This window comes from Python bivittatus, unplaced genomic scaffold (genome assembly GCF_059951505.1).
Source record: "Python bivittatus isolate LINGU-HERP-01145 unplaced genomic scaffold, Pbiv_v1 ctg000020_np1212, whole genome shotgun sequence".
NCBI lineage: Eukaryota > Metazoa > Chordata > Lepidosauria > Squamata > Pythonidae > Python > Python bivittatus.
The window spans coordinates 106,090,904-106,114,935 of NW_028277030.1; the positions used below are offsets into that span (position 1 = coordinate 106,090,904).

At 37.5% G+C, this 24,032-nt stretch overlaps 1 protein-coding gene across 1 annotated transcript in view; it reads right to left on the minus strand.

Moving 5' to 3' along the window:
- The window catches only part of XDH (xanthine dehydrogenase), a 55,587-nt gene extending 45,985 nt beyond the window's left edge, over positions 1-9,602 (minus strand). Inside the window, exons 1-4 of the mRNA XM_007426187.4 lie at positions 9,412-9,602; positions 3,629-3,686; positions 1,461-1,557; positions 145-253 (exon numbers count right to left, since the gene is read on the minus strand). Of these exons, the coding sequence (XP_007426249.2) occupies positions 145-253; positions 1,461-1,557; positions 3,629-3,686; positions 9,412-9,468 (321 nt within the window). The 5' untranslated portion in view covers positions 9,469-9,602. The remainder of the gene's footprint in view (positions 1-144; positions 254-1,460; positions 1,558-3,628; positions 3,687-9,411) is intronic.
- Between the last annotated feature and the right edge of the window lie 14,430 nt (positions 9,603-24,032).

Sequence of the window (24,032 nt, forward strand, 5' to 3'; positions counted from 1 at the left end):
TTCACACGTTACACTACACAAACAGAATTTCATTGGGCTTTGTGTATTGTATGAACTACCAATTGTTCATACAATAAACTATGGCTTAATGTAATCTGTGACCCTGAACATTTGTTAAAAGGTAGTCACATCTCCCCAGCTTACCTGTACAGGGTGCAGCCTTGTCTTTGTGCTTCCTATGCCTTCAACAGTGGTTACAGCTACGTGGTGGAGGGCACAGATGGGGAATAAACACGCATTTGCAGTGTAATGTCTGGAGCAATGAATTAAGGAGGCTGTTTGTTTTGTAAAATCTTCAGTGCCCTAAAGAAGTCCAACAAAATCATGAAGGCCAATGTTTGGGATTGGGCTGTTAGTCTCATATTGAAACTGCAACAGAGGTAGGTGTTCTGGCATCATCCAAATGTTTTGGAAGACAGTGCCTCCCCATTGGTTTATGCTGACCAGGCCTGACGAAAGTTGAAGATCAAGCAAACATTAGCCAAAAGGATGCGGCTTCTAATTGCCAGCACCGTCATTGGATAATGATATGGAAGGTAAATGGGAAAGAGAACAAACTGACATCAAGAGAATATCATCATCCCTTCAGAAGATCATAATTCACTGTTAGACTATGAAATCTGGCATATAAAGCAAGTAGTAATCTAAGATAGCAGAGCTGAAAAAGTGCAGTGGATTTTAATACATTTTATCAGATGCTTCAGCAGTACTAAAATATTACCAGAATAGCTAGACAAAACTTGAACATTGAAACTTTAAAATCCTATTGGTCAGTGTTGGGCTTCAGGGTTTAATGACCATGGTCTAGAGAACAGATTTCCTGATGTTTCACCGGCAACTATGGCTGGCATCTTCAGAAGCAAAGTGATCTGCTACACAGACCACAGGCAATTGAGTATTGTGGCACTCGTTATGCCAGGCGTCCTGACTTCTGATTAGCCTTTAGCCAAGCTGGTTTCCAATTGGTGCAGGCTGGTGAGGACTGCTCTCTGCTTGGCTCCTTGTTTAAAATCCTATCCTGGAACACTGGAGTTCTACTAGTTCTAGACATGCCAAATCATTTTACTCATAGTCCACTGCTCAATATGTTGGATTTCAACTCCCATAATTCTTCATCAGCTGGACCTTGCTGGCTGGGAATTATGGAAGCTGAAATCTAGCAGATTAGACAGGTTTGGGAAAGTTAGTCCTATTGACAGTCAACATAACTATGGCACAGCAGTATATTCACACAACTCTAGAGAATACATCTGTACAAGGCACTGGGAGCAAAGGCTTTACAAAATATTTCTTGTCCACAAGCTTTTCTATGACCTGGGATGGAGTTTCAAGAGGAACAGATTGATTCTGCAAAAACACATGTTCCCAAGTATTAAGTACCTGCCCTGTCGATTATAAATTCTGCAAGCCAACATTCAAGGCCTGGTCTTCCATCTCAGCAAATAGGGTTCAAAGGATACATTATTTTCTTTCGGAAGTTGTCAAACTTGGAAATCATAACTGTGCAAGCACCACAGCCTCCTTCTCCACAGCCCAGCTTGGTTCCACACAAGCCCACTAATAGGATAGAGGTTAAGGAAAATGTACCAACACAGCTATATTGCTTACAATCCTTTAACATTGAAAGTCTCTGATCCTGATAACAAGCTTGCATTGTGATCTGTATTCCCTGATGGGAAATCTGATTTTTAAACTGTAGGATTTAATCAATTGATAAAAAAGCACAAAACTATTAGACAAGACTGATTTAAATTGGCTACACTCTCATGTACTATGTTCACACAACATGCTTATTGGGTTCATGCAATATATCGAATCATAAACTAACCAAACTCACTAACGCACAAAAAGCTAATGAAGATTAAAACTAAACAGATGATGTGAGTGCAGCCTCCAACCTTTAACTTATTTGACTTTATACATATATCATGAAACACAGCCAACAATGGCACATGACCTTCTCATTTCAATTCTTCAAGCAAGTCTTTAAAATCAATCAGTTCTCAGCTGCTTTTTCCTAATTAATGTTTTCTGTTGATGGTTCTTTAAGATTTTGAGTTGATTTAATGTGTTGTGTAGAAAGGTGCATGCAATGCTGGAAGCCATATGCCTCTTTTATGGTTTGGTGATTAATGTGTCCAACTTTAGCTGTGCACACATCCTTAAATAAATACAATTTTATCCTTTTTTTAATTGCTGAAGAGGATCAGCTGGTGACAAAGGGAGGAAGAATCAATTTACATGCACTAGATATATTTACTTGTTCTACATGTATGACTAGCGTGAGGAAGAAAATCAGATTAGGCATTAATTCTCCAGCATAGAAGTCGATGAATGTGTATTTCTAGCAGAAAAAATGGTATTCCCTTTGGGAATATTCTTAATGCAATTAGTAATATGCAATCACTTGTCCGTGGCAATGCCACCCAGCTTTTTATGAAAAACAAATAACTGGACCCTAACGATGAACTTCCCCCATTCAGTCTGTTCTTCTTTCCTGGTCCCTCTTCCAGCATCTAAGATTGGCTATAATGTAAATATTAACGTGCTACTTATTTTAAACGAGAGAGAGAGGGAAAGCTCACTTAGATTTAACCCAAGCCAGAGAAGTAGTCCCCTTAAACCAGCTAGCCTATCCCTTTCCATCTCCTGAACGTCTGATAACCAGATTCAACTCCCTGGTTCAGTAACTGCAGGTAGCAAGCACTGAACCATTACCTACAATAGAAGCCAGATTCCAGCAATGGCCACATTCCTTAAACGTGCTTACCAATGGCTCATTTAGGTTCACTCATCCAGATTTCTGAGCTCCAAGTCCACGTTTATTGCCTAAATTAGATGTGTACAACACATGAAATTTAAATGTAGTTGGTTAGTTTGTGGTTGTGTGTCATGTGAGTACAGCTAGATCTAACCCACAAAAAAAGGGAAGGTAGAGGCATCATTGTGGCACCTGGCATTTTGCTTTGCAGTTTATGAAGCCTTACCACGCTTTCTGGGAAATGTAGCTTTGGCAAAGGCTATGCCAGTGTCAGTAGTCCTTAAGAAAACTATAGCAACAGATAGTGGAGGGAGAGCAATTGTCCTCCATACCCTCCAGTAATGACTAGCTGTAACCACAGCATTACAATTATTGCAACTGGTGGTAATTGAGGCTAAATGGAAGAACTTAAGACTTGATAATAAGGATCAGCAGGTAAGTGGGAAGTAAGAGATTTGGTGATTGATGGGGCATTGCTGGTTGATCCTGAAATCAGAGTTGATTAGAAATAAGCCATGCTATTTTCCAGATTAGACATTACAGTAATTCTGCAGTATGGGAGTCAATGAATGTAGAAGTAGCTCGGCTTATTTCCTACTAATCCAATGCAAGCCAGAAGATGAGAGTTGTCCATCTTCTCACACAGAGTTTTACCATCAATTTGAATGTGCTTTATGTTTACATTATTCAGTTTAACTCTGGCAAAACTGGAAATGTTGGAAATAACGAATTAACAGGCACTGAGTTTTCAGGAGTCAGTTAAAACTTATTCTACTGGACTCTGGCCCACTCCTTGTCTTCAGGCCACCTGGAAATATCTGGACTATTTTAAATTCCATGCAATGCATGTTTCTTGAGCTCAGATACATTTCCTTCGAAGGTAGGTTAGCAATGTAGTTTCTGGATCCACATTCTTCTCCACTACCTAAAAAGCAAGAAAGATAGTTTGTTAAAATACATCCAAATATACATACATATGTATGCTGCAGCTAATGCCAGAAACAAAGGAAATGATACCACCCATCAGCAACTGATTACTTTGTGGGAAGTTAGAATATTCCACCATTTTCCAGTGAGTTTCTCAAACCATTCAGTGTCTTTGACTAGCAACCATTTCTTAAAGGAACCCTGTTCTTGTGGTAAAATGATTATGTATTACCATGGCATTTACAATACAGAACTGCAGGTGGCAGGGTCAGGCCTGATCAATATTGGATGGGAGACACCAGAGCATCGCAAGACAGTAGAAAATCAAAACAAATTGTGGAAAAAGACAACAGCACACCGCTTCTATACTGTTGCCAAGCAAACATCTTGGGTGTGTTTATATGGTCACAAGGAATTAAGCTCAGTTCAGGGGTGTATTTACCTTTCCCATGGCATTCAGAAAGGTTTTCTGGTGCCTTTAAATGTTAAATGGCCAGTATTCTTACTGAGATTGTGAAATAAGGACCAACTAAGACTGACAAAAAGCTTGTGCTAAACACCTCCTGTCATGCACTGAGGGCTAGAAGGGTCTCTAGCAATCACAAATTGAGTGTATTTTCTCTTCCAGGCCTAAGGTAACTCTCTAGGTGCCTAATGCACCAAAACAGGTTTTGCAGCCACAAGCATGCAGAGTATACTAAGACCGGGCTGGTACATTCTGCCAACAATAGCATACTTCCCTTCCTAATTGCAGTGCAAGAATGATAGGCTCCTGGGTCAGGTTGTTCATTTACTCCTTCAAGGTAGACTTTATGGCACAGTTACACTGAACTCCTGCCCTCTCGGCTTGCCTTGCCACATCATTCTTGCTCTAGCCTTTAAGCTAGGTGTTTCATTGACTTCTTTATCAGCATTTCTCTGTAATAGTACTTCTTGTTGGTTCCTGATAGTTTTTAATGTCTTTCTCTGGAAACTCTCCTCTGAAAACTCTTAAGTACCTACAGTGCCTAGTGTTGCATAATGTACAAAAATAAACTGTAGTTAACCAGCTTGCAGTTCAGTACATTGTGTGAACCCAGACAGATGGATTGATTACTGCATACTCACGGTTAACTGAACTCCTCTTTACCAATCCAGTTTTCTAGAGTAGCACAGCAGCACATTAAAGTGTAAACTAATCCTACAGGCTGGGGCATGCTAGGTTAAAATGTGAGCTATAATTTGAGCCATTTAAGCAGTTTCTAGGTGCTGGGTCCCTAATGCTGCTCGCTGAACATTCCTATGCAGCTTTTCTGTCTTAGTTTCTTTAACTGTTTTGTACTACAAAGGAAAAGAGGGAAGGGACAAGAGGATCACAGAAGAGTTACAGATGGACTAGAATGACATCTGACCTGTAAAATTCTGTGAATAGAGGCAAGGAAATGCAGTGCATTTGTGAGGAGAAAGATTGATTTGTTGAATTCTAGCCAACTTAGCCTTAATTATTAACAATAAAGGTTATTTCTATCTTTCCAGATTAGATTAGTTATAAAACTGCTTTTCAATTGAAAACTTTGATCTGAGGGTCGAAAAACCAAAATTTGTGTCTGCTTCTCTTCCTGCCAAGAAGGCACTGAATTACTTTTGTTACTAACAGATTATCTCAGCACATTTCTTGTGCTTACGTAGAAGGTGATTGTGTGCTTTGAGTTGAGTTTTGTAACACAAAATAAGCATTTGTTAAAGTTAATTTTGCCTAGACCTGCAAATAATATCTGTTACTATTTCAAGTAAAGGATATTACCTGCAAAGGATAATACCTGCAAGTAACATCCTTTACTATTTCAGGATAAATAAATGCATATTTCTTGTATAATTTGGCTTACTGCCATAAGATGTGGCAATTAGCTTCTTTAAAGGAGATTGAAGAAATTGACACTGACTTTACAGAACCATAATATTTGCTGGCAGTGCGCTACTGAATAACAACTGCTGGGGAGGCTGTTGCCTCATGGACAGTCCGTGGAAGCAGAATGCTGGATTAAATAAACCTTTGGGATGATCCTCAAGATTCAGTATAATACATGTTATACAACAAGATCATAATTCCAAAGTCAATTTCCTCCTGTATGTTCATTTATTATGGTTTTATAGGAAGGAGCTGTCACATAAGAGCTGAATCGGTACTGGAACTCCTGTGAGAAGACTGTTGACATTTATACCAGTATGCTACATTCCTAACAAAAATCCCTTGTTGCTACTGCCATTTCACTGGATTTAGTGGGAGATCAACTTTCCACCAAGACCATCATGTGGAAGAAAAAGGGTTTGCTCCTGATCCCTTCAGTTTCCCCAGTCTAGTTCCTTCCACATATGTTGGGGCTGAAATTCTCAGAATTTCTAACCAGCATCTAGAGAGCACCTGTTTTGGGAAAAACGCATATCTACTCAATGCATATCTACCCAAACAAAGTCAAACCATTCATTTAATATAATGTATCTCTGGGACGTTAAGCAGTATTAGGAGTGGTAAAATGAGTGCATATCGTCTTACTTTGATTGAAATACTTATTTTCCTTTTTGTATCCACTTCTTACAAAAGCAATATTAATCAGCAATTTCCCGTCAAACACAAGTGACACTGTCATGCTATAATGAATTTGGAAAAGAATATGATTTCATCTCTTGGTTTGAGAAATTAAATAGGTGCTTAATGAACTTCAAATGATACCCTGATTGCTAAATATCATTTTTGTTTTCCTACATCTTATCAATTCCTCCCTATCACTTGACTCTATAGCCTTGAAGTCACACGCAGCAAACTATACCAGTTATTTGCAATGTCAGGCTGCCAGAAATAGAGACAAGGTAACCTTTTGCATCAACTGCAATGCAACATATGTTCTTGGTAAATAGGGCTTGCTGAAATGCTCCATTTCTACTTTGAGCCTCCTCATCTGGTAGTATTTCATAATCTTTCCATGCTGCAGTGGTTTCAAAGGATCTGAACAAACTTGCACAACAAAGCCTGCTTATAAGAGTTCAAGGTGCCTATCACAGAACTTGTACATCTCTTAGTTACAGTGTGGACTCATTTTATTAAACAAGCAATCCAAATTATCTGCTAACCTCATTTCCCAAGGTTGGACTGATAAATCAGTACTGGCACCATTTCAGAGGATTTTTAGATCATGGAAGAGACACAGCTGATGTAAAACATACTATATGGGGGGAGATTTCTCTTGTTTTAAAAGTCAGATGATTTGCAAGGATTTCACTTAATGTTTGGATAGGTGAAAGACTGGAGCAAATGCTTTTGTACATATTGCATCATATGTGTCCTTAACTTGTCACCAAGGATATTCTTAACAGGGACTAGACAACTCTGTGACCCGTTGGGTCATCCTTTGAGAGAAAGGTACTGCAGTCTGATATGCCCAGAATGAACATTAAATTTTAGGCTGACCATATTTTTTTTATCCAATGCTGGATGGTCCCATGATCATCTAAGAGTATATATCATAAATAAAAAAATAATTGTAGTGGCGAACAAACTTCAATAATAAGTCAATATTTACTTACCTAAACAGATAAACAGAATGGCAAAAATGGTGGGCAAAAAAGCAGTGGGAGTGGGAGCGACTTCTGACTTCCTGCCAGCTTCCCCATTGACTTTGCTTGTGAGAAGCTGGCAAGAAGCATTGGAAATCACAATCACGTGAAGCAGGGACACTGCAACAGCCACAACTTTGCAAATAAAACTGGTGTGAATATCACAATAATTTCAACTCCACAGGACTAATGGGTCCCAGATTTTTTACGCATTCTTCAAGTTAGCAGATTTTAGGTACCTTGATTCAGAATACTACTACCTTGTTGCAGTAGTACGCACTGTTTGGGCTAACTTGAGGGCACAAACAGACAAACATATAAACACAATGAGATTTGTAGTCAGTTCCCCCCTGGCCTCTATGTGATTTTCAATTGGCCACCCTCACCCTTCACTTTTTCTAAAGAAAATGCACATTGTGAATGCTGCCACAATTGTGTACATGAAGAGGAAGGCTCTAGAACATCTACATGAGTTTTACACTTGTAACTATCAATATATTGCCTATTCTGCTGTATCTGATAGCAGCTCTTGAAGAATTCAAAAGGGGGAGGATCTTTTCCAGATGTCTGATAAGCTCTTTTTAGTTAGAGATCTGTGGGTTGAGCAGGTCCTTTCTACATGCAAAGCATACAGTTTTCTGCTGAGCAATGACCTATTAGAGGTAGTACAAAACTACTATAAATGAAAAAGATGTGGAAACAGGACTTCTACCATGTCCTTGTATTTCAAGGAAGCTCATAGCTAGCTCTAGGGAGGGAGGGAGGGAGGGAGGGAGGAAGGAAGGAAGGAAGGAAGGAAGGAAGGAAGGAAGGAAGGAAGGAAGGAAGGAAGGAAGGAAGGAAGGAAGGAAGGAAGGGTACTACAGAGATTGAGGCAGCTGTGATGGCAACATTCTGCTCTCCAGGCTTAATTAAGCATGAGCAAAAACAATATTCTACTCCTCCGACCACAGGCTGAAAGCTACAAAGCCACATGACTCTCAAGGAAGTAAGAACAATGGCTTTGTCTACAGTTTGCTGATGCATCCTACCTAATCTCCACCCCAGCTGTTCCCAGCTGGTTACCTCTGTATGACAGCCCTGGGCTACAGTGATTGCTGAGGATATCTTTTTTAGATAACATCAGTCAGATGCTCAGCCAAAAAAGCAGAATTTGACCATGGTGAATCAAATCAATCTACGCTATTTATAATGAAGCCAAAAGGGAGATGCCACTTTGTTTCAATTCATGAACTACATCCTGGCAGCCAGAGCAAATTCTCTGCAGAGTCCGGCAGTCAAATTTTCTGGAGCAAACCAGGACATTTCAATAGAGAGTCCCTTTTCTCTGAAACTCATCAGGAATGGAATAGTCTACCTGTTCCTCCAGCTACAGCATGGAGCCCCATCTGTTACTGGTAATCACTAGCATTTAATCTCTCTGTGCAAAGGGAGGAATTGGGGAGGGAGGAATAGGGCTTACTCTTGTAATTCAGTTCATCTTGGATATTAATATAACTTAAAAGCAACCAAAGAGAAGGATCAGGGAAAGTTCAAAGTAACCAAGAACATATACATTATTTGTACTTGATGTACATACTTTACGATGTAGCATATGAGATTGCATGCATAGTCTTACTTTCATGGTTCTCTGCAGTTTTCTTTAATTCAGCTTTATTACGGTTTATTGAGCATTTTGCTCAGCACTAATTTAGGAATGACACTTTTATAAAAGTGATGTCTCCTGACTTAAGTAACAACTTTATCAACACAAAATGGAACACAAGCATTTTCTGGAAAGAAACATACTGAAAAATGCTGTGCTTTTTCCTCCTTTTTTTTTTAATTAAAAGAAATGTTGAATCCATTAAAAAGAAAGTTTGCTTTGTTTTCTAAAATAGACACCCCCACCCCCAATTACCATAATGACAGCTACTCATGTGGCTCTCCTATCGCCATTTCTTCATTCATCTATCATTTCTTGAACAGGTCAGTAAATAGAAACAAGAGACAAATTACAAATATATTAAATCCAGTACTGGTTCTTTGAGGAATGCTTGTGCCATCGGCTGAAGAGGGGGAAGAGCCATAAGAATAATCCACGGACTAAGATGCAAGCAGAAATGTTATAAAAAGAATGGGTTCTTTCCTACCTTCTTGCCATTTACAAAGAAGACCAGTTCATCCTTTTCTGGGACCATTTTGCGCATCTTCTGAATGGAAAATAGGGGGACGTTCCCTGATCACACTCTTTGAAGTCGCCCAACACAGCTGCAGCCTGAGTCCCAGAGATATCAACACATGCAATATAAGGAGTTCTTAGGACACTCTGATCTTGTATTACAACACTGAAAGAGTCCAATTTATACAAGAACCACCCAGAGGCGTGTCAGCTACACTTGGCTGGGGCCTCCTGCTCTAATGTTAGCATAGGAGAAATGGAAAAGAATAGAGTCTCCACCCCTTTCTGTGCCTTGAAATTTGACTCAATCTTCAATAGATAGGGCAGTCAAACTTTGGCAGGAGAACAAGATTGTTCACAGTAATGCCTGTTCTTTCATGTTCTACCATCTGTGACATATCTCTGTCATGACTGGTTCTAGAGTAGTGGTTCCCAATTAATCCCTTTCCCAGTCTCAAATAACCTCATTACCACCACAAAAAACAAAACAAAAACCCAGACCCTGTTGTTTTACACAAACATCTCAGCAGTGGCAGTCCCAAACTGGATCCTTGACTCACAAACAAGCAGTTGCAAATTGCTCCATTTGATATGCTCAACTTACCTGTTGGGGATAATTACCCTCAGTTTAGAACCAATATTCTAGAGTGTGTCATACCATCCATCTAACCAACAATAACTTTGTAATAAACTGTCTCTCTTAAAAAGCTGGTCAAACCTGAGGAATCCATGTTCATAAACTGTACAGTTAGAATATAACTTAAAACTCAAGTTAGGTACATTCATCCAACTGATTTTGTAATTCTCAAATCCTTGCAATTACAGTAAGTCGGTTAAAAGAAGTGAGTGCACTCATCTCAGGCAATTATACTTTTATTAGATGATCCTTAACTGTGATAGAAACTACTGTCCAGTAGTTCTCTTGTGCAAAAATAATTCCTCAGTCAACTTACAAAGAGTTCATTCAACTTTTTTTTCTTTCATAACTCCCAAAAATCAACTTTAGCATCTAATATTGAATTCTGAAGAGATCAGCATCAAGAGATCAACAACAAATCAAGCATGACCTGATTATAATTTATTTATATTCTCCCCCTCTTTCTAAGTAAAATATAAGTATACTTGTAAGAAAAATCCTGTTTAAATTGAGGATCAGTATAACACTTCCTGAGTATGATAATCCCCCTGAAATTTGTATTGTTACTAATATTCCTCTATTTTCAAAAGCAGCATTATGCAATACATAGCTACATTCCACAGCCTTTGTTAGAGTTATTTGAAACATGCATATACATGCATTTAACTAATATTTAAATGAATGTTCTCATATATGAACAATTTGATCTTCATCATCATATATACATTTCAGAGGCATTTTTGATATAGCAGTATTCCAAAACTCAAACTTATCCAAAATCCAGATGCAGTTGCATAGATAGTCTTGAAATAATTGGTTGAGCAAGTTGGAAGTTGATATTATCCATGTTCACAGCAACTCAGTTGGATCCCTCACTGTAGATTTTTTTGGCAGGTAAAGAGTTGGAATGGTAAACTCCAAATCCTGAGAAACCAATGTGTATGCTTCTCAACAAGATCTGATTGTGAAACAAAGAGAGTACACAAGCAATGTGGATATTTATTTTATTTGTACAATTTATCCTCTACCTTAATCCTTATGGACTCTAAGGGGTATGAAACTGATTGAGGGCTGACATAAGAGCCAATGAGGTACAGTGATTATGGTATTCACCCTCAGCTAAGAAACTTATTGACTTTGGGCAAATCATTGTCTCTCAGCCAAAATTACCCCACAGAATTGTTGTGAGCAAAAAAAATTGAAAGAGGAGGTACTATGTATATTATCATGAGTTCTTGGAGAAAAAGCAGGAAATAAATTTAATATATGAATATAACAGAAATATAATAGAAGAGACTGAAAGAAGCTTTCTCCAAGGCCTAAGCTTCCTGAGATGAATTCATTCCAGGGGTATTGCAAAACTTTTTACATGTAGAAAACATGAATGTTGAAGAGAAGGCTTGTGACCATGTTTTGTTTTGGTTTGTTTTGGTTTGGTCTGGTTTTTTGTATGAATCCATTTCTTCCTGGGGAAAACTGAAATGATGCAACTCAGATTTCAGGATGACCTAGATCTAAGGCTTTGACACACCCTGGGTAGGTAAAAACAGAGCCTGCAACCCATGCATTTCAGCAAATGGGACATTATTAATTTGATTACCAAATCACAGTCTGGTGAACTCTAGTTTTGCATCTGCAATATGTGAGCAAGCTCCACCTTGGGTTAATTGAGCTTTTTGAGTTTCTCACCCACTGGGTTTGCACACTGCGGAAAGTCATGTTGGAAAAAGTATGATTTACTGAATCCACTACAATTGGCTGGTTTTATGCAATACACCAAGCCATAAATCAAGCTTTTTAAGCCACAGTAGCTGTGTTGACAGAACATACCAAGGCACAATCAGATGAATTACATTTAACTTAACATGATGCATGAACCCAGCCACTGAATTGGAAGGCCCAGAGTAACAAGAAAGTGCAGAGGAAAAGGGATCTGCCCATGCCTTTGGACTTTAAATCAAACTAACAAACATTAAAGCTGGCCAGGATATTAATATGTATGCAACATGATCTTGCACCTGTTTACTCATAATTCTCACTTAATTCACTTGAACTTACTTCCAAATAAACATACAGCCAGAAAGGTACTCACCTTTAGAAACTTTCTTTGTTGGATTGAAACAAACTACTATATTCATTTAGTCTTTGCATTATTTTGTAAATGTTGCCTATACATGAGTACAGCCTATAAATGGGGAGAATGCATGTTTCTTCTACTTTTCTGGTCTGGACTTCTGCTGTCTCTGTTCAGAAGACATGTCTGAGCTGTTTTGGAGAGAGGTGCTGATCCTGAGGACTACTTCCCAGATAATTCAATGCTTGCACTTAAAAAGTATGCTGCCAGTCTAAATACTGAAACTCTTATGCTCAATTAGCAATGAATTCTCTTCTTTTTCTTCTTTTATTGTTCTGGCTGTTGTCTACATAGCAAATTTTAAACATTCCATAGATTCTCAGAAATTATCTCAATAAATCTTGTGGCGACCCTGTCATGGCAACCAGAGTTACGATAGATAGATCTGTAAGAACAAGTGGTGGCAAGAAGTCTTGCCATGTAAACCAGCAAGAGCCCAGATGGTCTCGCATCCAAAAGGACTCCAACAGATGCTTTCAAAATTCAATCCAATTCAAAATTATACAAGCAGGAGATGGAGGTAACGCCAGGGCATTCCACGATAGCTTCCGTTATTCAGAATCAGTACTCCCATGTTTATTTAGAGGTATGCCTTACTGAGTTTAATGAACATTACTTTGAAATAAGGGTTTCCTTATTTCTTTCATCACTCCAGTTCAAAAATTTCTGTTCAGAATTACGTCCCAATAATTGCAGTATTTCAAAGGTAATAGGGATAGAAGTGGAGCTATGCAAATCTTTACTAGTTAATTATTGCTTGGCATAAAAAGAACAGCTTTCTTAATTTTTTGAAACATCTACTTATTTTTCAGAGGCATCATCCACTTTCAACTGCAACTGAGTGAAAACTACATGTTTCCCCTGAAGTTTCTTCTGCAGTTTCAAAGGTAGCAGAGGAGCTGTGCCAGGAGAGCAGAGAGAGAAGAATGCAAACCACTCTCTACTTCCCAATACCAGGCTTCTTAGTACTTCTGATACAGTATAGTATCTCTCACCAAAATGTAAACACTGAAATATTTCTGATGGCACACAAACTTTAATCACATTTCAACCTTGTTTTAGGTCATGTATCTGAAGGCACATGGTACAGCAACCTCAAATTTATCAGGCCTGGATATGTTTACAGCCTGGATGATGGATTGCCTGACACCCCCTGTACGCAACCTTCAGATTGGTGGAAGAAAGCTAGAGAGATTAAAAATACTTAAATATTTACTTGCTTTACTTGATGATGAAAGGGAAAGCAGACTATTTCCTCATGTGAGGTTCCTACTAATCCACCATGTAGCCTAAAATCACTGCAGCCAAATGGCATCTGCATTCTTTATCCCTGCCTTTCTAATGATCCAAACAGTATAAATTCAAGTGCAGAGCACATGCTCTGCAAGCCAAATATCTCAGGTTTGGTACTTAGTATTTTCAGTCTACACATCTTGGACTAAAGAGTAGGAACATGGATTCCACACACAGAGACACATCTGCACCAGCCACTGGGCATAACGGATCAATGAACTGACTTACTAGATGACAGTTTAATATACTTAAACTTTTCCTAACTTCCTGGCTGGCCAGATAAGCATATTAAAGTCAGCTGACCGTATGTAAGAAACGTAGAATAGAATTGAGGTATGATTATAACACCATTTACTACTGTAAAAAAATAAGGCTCCATTTATTATGGAGGAATAAAGCATAGAAATTGAGAATTGGTTTAGGTTTGCTAATGACTTTGGCAAGACTTCCTAAAATGAGGCAACCTCATGAAACTATGTGTCAGATTAGACATTAAGCCTGATGTGGTTGTTGGAATTTGTTTAGCAAATAAACCAGCATTGGAGTCTATGTCAATCTGGGGGGAGAAGACTTTCGGGGTTAAGAAGATTAAGGCTTAGAATGAGCTGAGGCTTGCAATGAATACCAAAAATAATAAAAATGTGTTTAAAGATATGTGCAGAACAAGAAGAAAGTCAGTGAAATGGTCAGTTTGCTGCTTGGAGAAGATGGCAAGATGATGACAGAGAACAAGAAGAAGGCTGAATTGCTTAATTCCTATTTTGCATCTGTCTTTTTGCAAAAGAAAAAAGTGTTCCAACCTGTCAGAAGCTGTATCGCAGGGGGCAGAAGAGAAATGCAGGTCAAAATAGGCAAGAAAGTGGTGGAGGAATACCTACTTGCTTTGAATGAATTCAAATCACTGAGACTGGATGGACTACATCCCTAGGTGCTAAACTAACTGGTAGATGTGATCACAGAACCATTTATTATCATCTTTGAAAACTTCTGGAATAGAGAGGAAGTGCCAGAGGACTGGAAAAGAGGTAGTCTTTTTTCCAATTTTTGAAAAAGAGGGAAAAAAGAAACTACAGATCACTCAACTTGACACGTATACTTGGAAAAATCCTAGAAAATATAATCAGAGAGCAGGTTTGCAAGTACTTAGAAAGGAACAAGTTAATTACTAGAAGCCAGCATAGAGTGTTAAAAATAGATCATGCCAGGCAAATCTTACTTATTTTTACTTTGTTCTTTCTTTCTTTCTTCTTTTTCTTTTTTTCTTTTTTGGTCAATGTGACTAAATTAGTAGACCAAGGGAATACTGAAAATATGAACTTCAGTAAGGCCAGAGCCTCCTTCTTGATAAAATGAAACAGTAGGGGATGGATGGTCCCACTACCAGATGGATTTGCATTTGACTGAGCAACATACCCAATGTGTGGTCCTTAATAGACCCATGTCTACATGGAGGAAGGCTACCTTAGAGTTTTTTCCTGGGCCCAGTGCTCTTCAGCACTTTAGAATGACTTAGGCAAGGAGACAGAAGGGATGCTTATCAAATCTGCAGATTACACAAAGCTGGGGGGGGGGCTGTTATTTCAGAAAATAGGCTCAAGGTTGACTTCCAGTGTGACTCACGGATGACTGAAGACATCTCCATGATGATGACCACTGTGAAGACGAAAGACCAGTGGGTAACCAGTCCTTCAAATCTCTCCAGAGAAGCAGAGAATGGGAGATCGCCCATGAGTGCTCTGTATGGCAGCTCATGAGGGGACCATAAAACAGTGGTCTCCCACAGGTTTGAGTGCCAGGAGCCAAGGGAGATGACATGTTTGCTCTCAGCAGCAGCAGAGTCTTTAATAAGGAGACTAAGCCACCAAACTCACTTTCTAATCATATTCGGAAATGTTCATCACTTTATGGATATTAGGGACCTTCAAAATGGTGAGCTTAACTTGACTCCTGGTGAGTTTTACCTTCTTCAGATTTAAGAAATTTTAAACAGAGACTTAAGAATTTAAAATAATATACAATTGGCAAAAAGCATTTTAAAAATGGATTTTGAAGAAAGAAAATTTTAAACAGATTGGGAGACCAGAGAGATTTGGAATATTGGTTATTTTTGCCATAAGATTTGAAAAACATGTATATAATTAAATAATATACTTGTGGGAAACGACTAAAATGGAACTAAACCCATATTAGGAACTGAGGCTCAATGAAGGTTGCAAATGGACACTAGAGGGAACTAAAGGACCAGGCACAAAAGAGTTAAAATGGCTAAGCCTGCTATAACTTTTTCTTATCTTAAAGAGTTTTTTGAAACATGGACTGAGATATTATATATCAAAAAGGACACAGATTTCAATGGATAAACTTTTAGAAGATGATGAGAAAAACTTTAAAAAACCTTTTACCTGGCATAGACATTATGGAGTTTGAAGGCATGGAAGACAACAAAATTGAGATTACCAAAATGGGAATACAAAAGACAAATCAAGAAAAGGATCTGGACATGGAACAGCTGTGACAAGAAACCCTGGATGATGCCTTTTTATGGATTTACAAAGTAGGCTGGGGAAAGCTTTTTAAATGCCAAAGAGTGATGAAAGATCAAATCCTGCAGTCCCACAAGAATCATTTAAAGGTCATATTTGTACAAAGTAAAAAGAAGGAATATAAAGTTGGACTATTTGACCAGGAATAAACTATTTGTGTGATATATCTGGTAACTCCTAATGGATTTTTTGGTGAACTAGGACTGAAAAGATGATGATTTCTGGATTGCATATAGATAAAAGTTAGGCTATGGGGAGAAGAGTTTTTTTCATCTGTAACTTTATTACAGATGAAAAAAGAGAAGTTACTATATCAGCTTATGCTCGGTGTGATGAAGGTTGGAAGCTACTTATTATTGTCTTTATTGTCTTTTTCTTTTCTCTTCTACTTTTTTCTTTTTCTTTTCTTTTTCTTTTTTCTGTACCATCTGGACTTTTTTCTTTTTTCTTCTAGTTTGGTATGTATTAGTTTTTACTATGTTTATTAAAAACTTCAATAAAATTATTATAAAAGAAAATAGGCTTAAGGTTCAAAAGGATCTTGATAGATTTGAACAGTGAACATATCCAACAAAATGTTCAATGACAAGAAATTTAAGGTTCTGCACTTAGATAGCAAAAACCAGATGCACAGGTACAAGATAGTACCTGACTCAGCAGCTGTACTTATGAGAAGGATCTGGGTGTCCTGGTAGACCACAGATTAAGCCAGCAGTGTGCTGCAGCTGCCAAAAAGCCAATGCAATTTTGCTGAATCAACCAAGATGTAATGTCAAATCACAGGAAGTGATGGTTTCAGTATATACTGCACTAGTCAGACTGCATCTGGAATACTGTGTCCAGTTTTGTTCACCACAATACAAAAAAGATGCTGAGGAATTAGAAAGAGTACAGAGAAAAGCAACACAGATGGTGAAGGGCTTGAAAGCTAAATTCTATGAAGAACAGTTAAAAGAACTGCATATGTTTAACCTAAAGAAGAGAAGTTAAGGGGAGACATGATAGCAGTCTTCCAATACTTGAAGACTACCACAAGGAAGAGGATGTGAATTTATTTTCCATGGTGCCTGAGAACAAGAACCAATGGGTAGAAACTTTCCACAGAAACATCCAAATTTGAAATAAGGAGAAATTTCCCGATTTTGAGAGCTATTAAGTAGTAGAACAGCCTGCCCTCTGGAGTCACTGGAGATTTTCAAACAAAGGTTGGACAGCTTTCTTCTGGGATGTTCTGAAAAGGAGGCATCAGGCAGGAGATTGGACTAGAAGACCTCCAAGGCCTCTTCCAAACCTATGATTCTATGAACTCCCAGCCCAATACAGAACATTCTTGCTTGGATGAAATTGCATATGCATTTAAAAGCCTGCTAAATTGTTTCATTGTGTTAATTATACTCCATCCACCAAGAATTGTCTTTTGGATGCTTAAATCCTGAATTCTTCCTTTTGTTTATTTATAAATTAAGAATTTTCAGAAGAATGTTGTAATATGGTTCCTTATCTTAAGCTAATGTAGAGGGTGGATGACACATCTAAATAAATAGGTATTAAATGAATCCATAATCCAGCATGCAACATGGTCAGGGTTGATCAAGATATAGATTGTCTTGAGTGTAGTGCATCTCGATTTAGATTTTTTACTGCATGCCTGATGCATTCCTCACATATTAAGGCAAAAGATTATTGCATACATGTCTTCTGACAACAATTTGTCATTTTATATTGCTTCTGAGCTAGAATGTAACTGTTCCCAATGTACAAATGGCTCAGTTTACTGGTGTGGTCTATAATAAGGAAAAGGCCAAACATGATTAAACCTGTCTGCTTTAAATCTCTCTATCTATCTAAGTAATAATAGGATTGGTTGTATTTGAGTTGGGTGCTAAGGCGGAAAGAACTTCCAGATCAACACATTAAGTAAAATACATCAAAGTGCCTACTTTAAGATGCATATATCTCATGAAAATGACAGACCACAAAAAGTTGGGGGAGGAAAGGGAGGAATAAATTTTGGGGTAAAGATAATATCCTTGCTCTGTCCTTAATCCTGTTTTTGCATTTAGTGAAAATAAGGCAAGGCAATGGGTGTGGACAGCAGTAACCACTAGTATTGCCCAAAACAAGTAGACCGCCACTATCATACAGGTCCAAAATAGGAGTGTTTTCATCTGCTCTCAAGCAATGCCAGGACTCTTAGAATTCCCATTCTAGAACCTGCTCTTCTTTTAAAGACCAAAAAGGTGTAACTAGAGAACTGAGAAAAGTAAGTCAAACTGCTGCTAGGTTGCTACTTCAGAAGTCAAATAAATGTTCACTCCCTGGCACCAAAAGCAAGATGAATAAGCTGAAGATATAGAAACATTGCTGAACTTCTTCATCCTGCATTTGTTTTATACTCTGAAAGATGACCACATATTTTATCACATAAAATATTTTATTCTACAGGTAGTCCCTGGGTTAAGAATGCCCGGTTTACAGATGACCATAGTTAAGAAAGGAGCCTATTGTAGCAAAATTCAACTTAAATACACAATGGTTCAAGTTCGACTTAAGGACAGACCTTGGGAATGAAACTCATTGTTAAACTGGGTACTACCTGTTTTTAAACATCCTAGAGTAAGAATCACATGGGGATATTTTTTAAAAAATAGCAAAATTGGTTTTACTTTCCATCATCACATTATTTTTGAGGAATCTTGAAGTAGCATTGTCTCTGTCCAGATACAACACAGACACCCATAGATGATTTTGACTTCCTATGAGTGGTGGCCCTATCACTGACTATTTCATAATCTTATATTTATCTGTTCTTGCTTATTTTTCTGAAAAAAGTGAAATGATGAAATTGCTCAGGCTACAAGCCTTCAGCTGCTACTTGTTCTGATTGTATGTCTGATTTGAACTCTGGGCAGTATGGATAGAAAAGTGAAAGAAATGCATATCTGAGGAAGATTTATTCCAAGGAAAAGTAATAAAAATTACATACGATCCACGTTATCTTTCATTGCCCCTTGCAAGCAAAGGGCCTTCTAGATCATCTCTGGTTTATCACACGGTACCTGCTCATAGCATGCACCTGTCATCAGACATTTCCATAGATATCTGAACAAAACATAGTACATAAACTATGACCAACAGAGTCTTTCTGCTGCTTTTACCATAATTTTTCTGATGTCCATTGTTTTGACAATGTTTGCTTTTATGGACTTTTTGCAATTTTATCCATTTGACCTGAAATCCAGCACTTATTCACTTGAAAGAAAGCCCCCACATGTTCAATGATATTTGCCCTTAGAATTGCAACCTTAATGCCACCCTTTCTAGATAATGATTTGCCAAAGACTTTCATCTTCACAATCAAACAGGTATGACGCTGGTTCAGCCATGTCTAAATATTCTCCTTTTCTGCCAGATCATCTCTAGTAGTTGACTAGATAAGAAAGACAGGTTATACGGTTCTATAAACTGTGCTAACCAGTTGAGCATTTCCCAAAACATATGTAGCTTATTAGCAGTTAGAACTTTCTGCAGAAAACTGAAACTCCTGAGGGTGTTGGGAAAAATTATCCAAGGATAATATATGCAAATGTTGATGACAGATGCTTACTAGATAGTTGTCTGCAGGTACTAACAGGTCTGAAAGACATTCAGCTGTATGCCTGGAACATGGAAATCTTACAATTTGATATGGATTAATCTGCTCATTCTTAAACTTAACCAAGAAAGTTTTCTTCTTTCTTCTTTCTTGTTCTGGCTGTTGGAATTTTCCAGATATAAATCATGGTTTTTTATTTGAAAAATTTGCTGAAAAAAGAAAGGACATGATTTCCATTCAAATTTTTGAATGATGCCAAAAATAACATATTAAGGCATAAATAACAGGTCTTTGCACAATCAGGTTTGTAAGCCATACAGTGGAACGGTCTGAGGCAATAAGACAGATAAATCAGAATCCAAAAGTTGGATGTGACAGTCTAAGCCAAAGGGACGTATAGCAGATTTTATGGTAACCTTCCCCAATCTCCAATTCAGGAAGATATAGTCCTAAAATATATGGATGTCACCAGGTACCAGTTTAGATGAGGGGTTTTAGGACAGTTATTTTAATTTGACAAATTATTTAGTGAACCATCTATCCATGTTCCTCAAGGAAATTGTTAGTGCAACTGGTGCTCTGTAGATGAATTTGGCTCTGTAGATGAATTTTCCAACAGTTTAAAAAACAATAAATTGATTTCTATGGGTAAATTGCTTACCAACCCACTTCCTGATGTCTGATATAATGGTGGAGTTCACAGAACACACTAACCTAAGAGTGAGTTAGCAGAGGCCAGAATACCTTGGGTATGCCCCCTCCAAATCCCTCCTAAAGTTGCCACCTAGTTGTAACTTTTTTAAAAATATAATTTTTGTTAATAATTTTAATTACAATAGTAAAAACTAATACAAACTAAACATACAGAAGAAAATGGAAAAAAAAAAGAATACAAAGTGCAGGAAAGAAGAAAAAGAAAAGAAAGAATATAATAAAGAAAAAGAAAAGAAATATATAAAGAAGTGATTTCTAACCTTCATCACAAGTATAAACAAATTTAAAAACTCTTCACCTCCTATAAGGTTAAGAACAGATATCTCTTCATCCCATATCCCATCCCTTATTTATAAGCAAATCCATAAAACATCAATTTTTCAATCCTGGTGTCAGCAAAAAGTCCATAAAGGGTTGCCAGAACTTTGCAAAAAAAAAAAAAAAAGTCCTATTTTAACCTTGATCAGATAAACCAACTTTGTAGTTCTTCCTTTTCCTTCTAACAAACTTAACCTTTAATTCAATCAAATGTTGTCGTAAAATTTGATTTCTCTTCAATTCTTCTTTATCCCATGGCACAGATTTCTTCAAGGCTTTAACAAGCCTCTTTTGTAGATCCAGTAAGAAAACATTTTCCAGGTCATTGTCTTGGTTCATCATTTGTATTTCCCTTTTAATTTTAAAACTTCAACCAATTTCTTTTGTCTATCCAGTAAAGTGTTCTTTTCCAAATCATTCTCTTCACCTGTCATTTGTAGTTCTACTTTCAGTACTTTCTCTGTCTTGTTGGATAAAATTTGTTCCACATCCGTCATTCCGTCATTAGCATCTTTCAGACATAGTCTATCCATAGAAACAGACATCATTATTGACAGTGTTGATATTATAGTTACTAATTTCTGGCTCCATTCTTAAAGAAAAGATCTCCTTTAATATTTCCAATGTTATAATATTTTCTGTCATTTTGTAAGGCCTAGTATTAACTGACATCAAAAGTAGGCTTGTATTTTTTTTTTCTTCTGCTTAGAATCCCCTCTAATGTCCAGTTTCTAAAATCATCACTTATCTTTATGACTTAAAATAGTCAGGGTAATCAAAATAAGTATGTTTCCAACAAGAAGCTTTAGATTTTTGCTGTTTATTTCAAATTCTTTAAGTTCTGAAGCTTATAATTAATTTTTCTTTTGTTCAGTGTTGCAGATATACTCACCCAATGTATATCAAACTTGTCACTCTGAAAGTCTTTAATTGCTTTAAGATGGTTAATAGGCAATTTCCAAAAGTGATTAGAAAGTGACGCTTGCAAACCTAGTATTCTTTAAAAGGCTCCACCATGGTTGTGAGCAAGATGGCTGATCCTGTTGTCTCCCAGCACTCAAACCCACAGAAAACTGCTGTTCTATGGTCTTCTAGCAAGGACCAGCTGTCTGGAGCACATGTGGGTGATCTCCCATCCTCTCCTTATCCAAAGAGGTTCCAAGGAACTGGTCTACTCACTGGTTCCTTGGTCTGTCGTGGTAGTCGGCTCTGCGAAACTATACCTCCCTCAGAAGTCCACCAAGTTGTAATGTTTAATTTAGAAAGGTACTGGGTAATATGTGGCTTGTTGTGAGGAAGGAAGGCTCATCCAAAGAAGCAATAATAGCTGCTTCTGCCAACTTTGTTACATGGAGGTGAGTATTCCATATGTCAGGAGAAATAGATCAGATTAGAAGGAGATGCCTTTCTGAAAATACTTCACAGCCAGAGATTTGACTATCTGGTATCTGAAACTGGGGAATGCCGTCCCTGGGAAATGCACTTGGCCTTAGTCTCCTGGCATTTAGAAAGTTGGCAAAAATACATCTCTTCCACCAAGTTTTTGTCATTTTTTCTTTAAAAATGTTTGATTTATATCTTAATTTTAATTATAATAGTGCTATTGGGCATACATTTCAAGTTTTGGTTAGTTTGTATTTTTTTTACTGACATAAGCTGCCTTAATTGTCGAACTGATGAAAGGTGGAACAGATATCTAATAATAAATAAACAAAGATAAATTGAATCTAGGGTATTTGCAAAAATCTGTGGTAAAACAAGAAGTGACAAGGTCAAGAATGAACAGTGATGAATGAGTGTGGATTGGATACAAGAGTGAGTGACAAGAACAGAAGAAGTGATTTGGACAAATTACAAAAATGTCAAGGAAGAGTGAATGGATCAGGAGGGAAAGGAAAGCTGAGAAAATCTTTGGTGGGTGACGCTGACCCTCAAAGAGAGAGAGAGAGCTTTATAAACAAAAGGCAATTTAGGAAGTGGGATACAGAAGTGGTGGAAGCAAGGATGATTTGCAAGAACAAAAAGTGAATGTTGTTGGTATAAATTAGATTCGATTACATTTCTTTTTCCATTTTCCTACCTCATGCCTTAATTTATTTGGCCTATTATTTCTTGCTCCTTTTCTGCATTTCGCTGAACATTGCTTACTCTGAAAGGGAATAGCCTGGTGGGAAGGAAAATTAATACATGGGGAGCAACCATATGAATTATATTTTTAAAGTATGTTAAATTAAATCAAATTTAGTTTCTTTCTTGCCAATCTGTTGCTTCTTCTGACCTTGCCTGCTTCTGCAATTTTGGACTTAGCTTTGTCTAGGAAGCTTTCATCTTGAAAAAGAGTTATGCATCTGTACAATAAGGCACAATAATTTCCTTAGCCACCGTTTGTTGAAAAATCTGCAACAGCTGAATGTACATATTGCAATAACCCAAAAGTAAAAAATCCACATTTGGGCTACAAATGTACATACACCCATAATTAGTTGTAGGACTATAGAACAATTAAAGATAATGCCACATTACACTGATAACTAACTGAAGCTTGTTTAAGTGCAAACCTTATCAGCCATAGAAGATTTTGTAAGATTCACCTGCATCTACTGACAGATGACTGATGTCAGATTTTTGCCAAGTCAGGAACAACCTTCTGAATCCTGCCAAAGGTCCTCCACTCTTTCTGTACTGCAGTGGCCCAGCTGAGGTAGACAGGACCTGGGAATATAACAAGACATAATACACTCCGTTAGATCAGTTAAAGATCTACTGTCCAAATTTATATAAGATGCTAAGTTTGCTTAGTTTTAACTTTGGCTAATGTTCTTGTGCCTTAGCATGTTGAGTGAGTTGAGACCGCTTGTTAATTAATGGTTTAATGTATGGTATAAGCTAAAAGTGGATAATTCAGTAATGGGGTTAAATATGTTGCGTGAATGCACCCAGTCCAAAAGACTACCTCTGAATCATTGTTGAAGTATGCACAGCCCTAAGAATTAATGTTTGGCAATGTTTTCAGACTCCATGGTATGTTTCCAAGAATGATACCATATCCAATGCCTTGTTAGCCACAGAGTTTCATTTTGAATCAAATCACTACTGTGTTACTAGAACTTCTGATCATTATTCCTAGAGTTGTTATAAAACCAATTTGAAATTTCATGGAACTTTTCAAAAGAGCTAGCATTTATTCCCTTGCAATTTGATATAAAGAATCTTAAAACTTAATTTGCTCTTAAATGGGCAAGCAGTGAACAAAATGAAATTAATTCAGATTGGAAAATTGCAGAATTTTGCCTACTTTCTTAATATTGGGCCATAGCTACAGTGGGGCAAAAAAGTATTTAGTCAGCCACCAATTGTG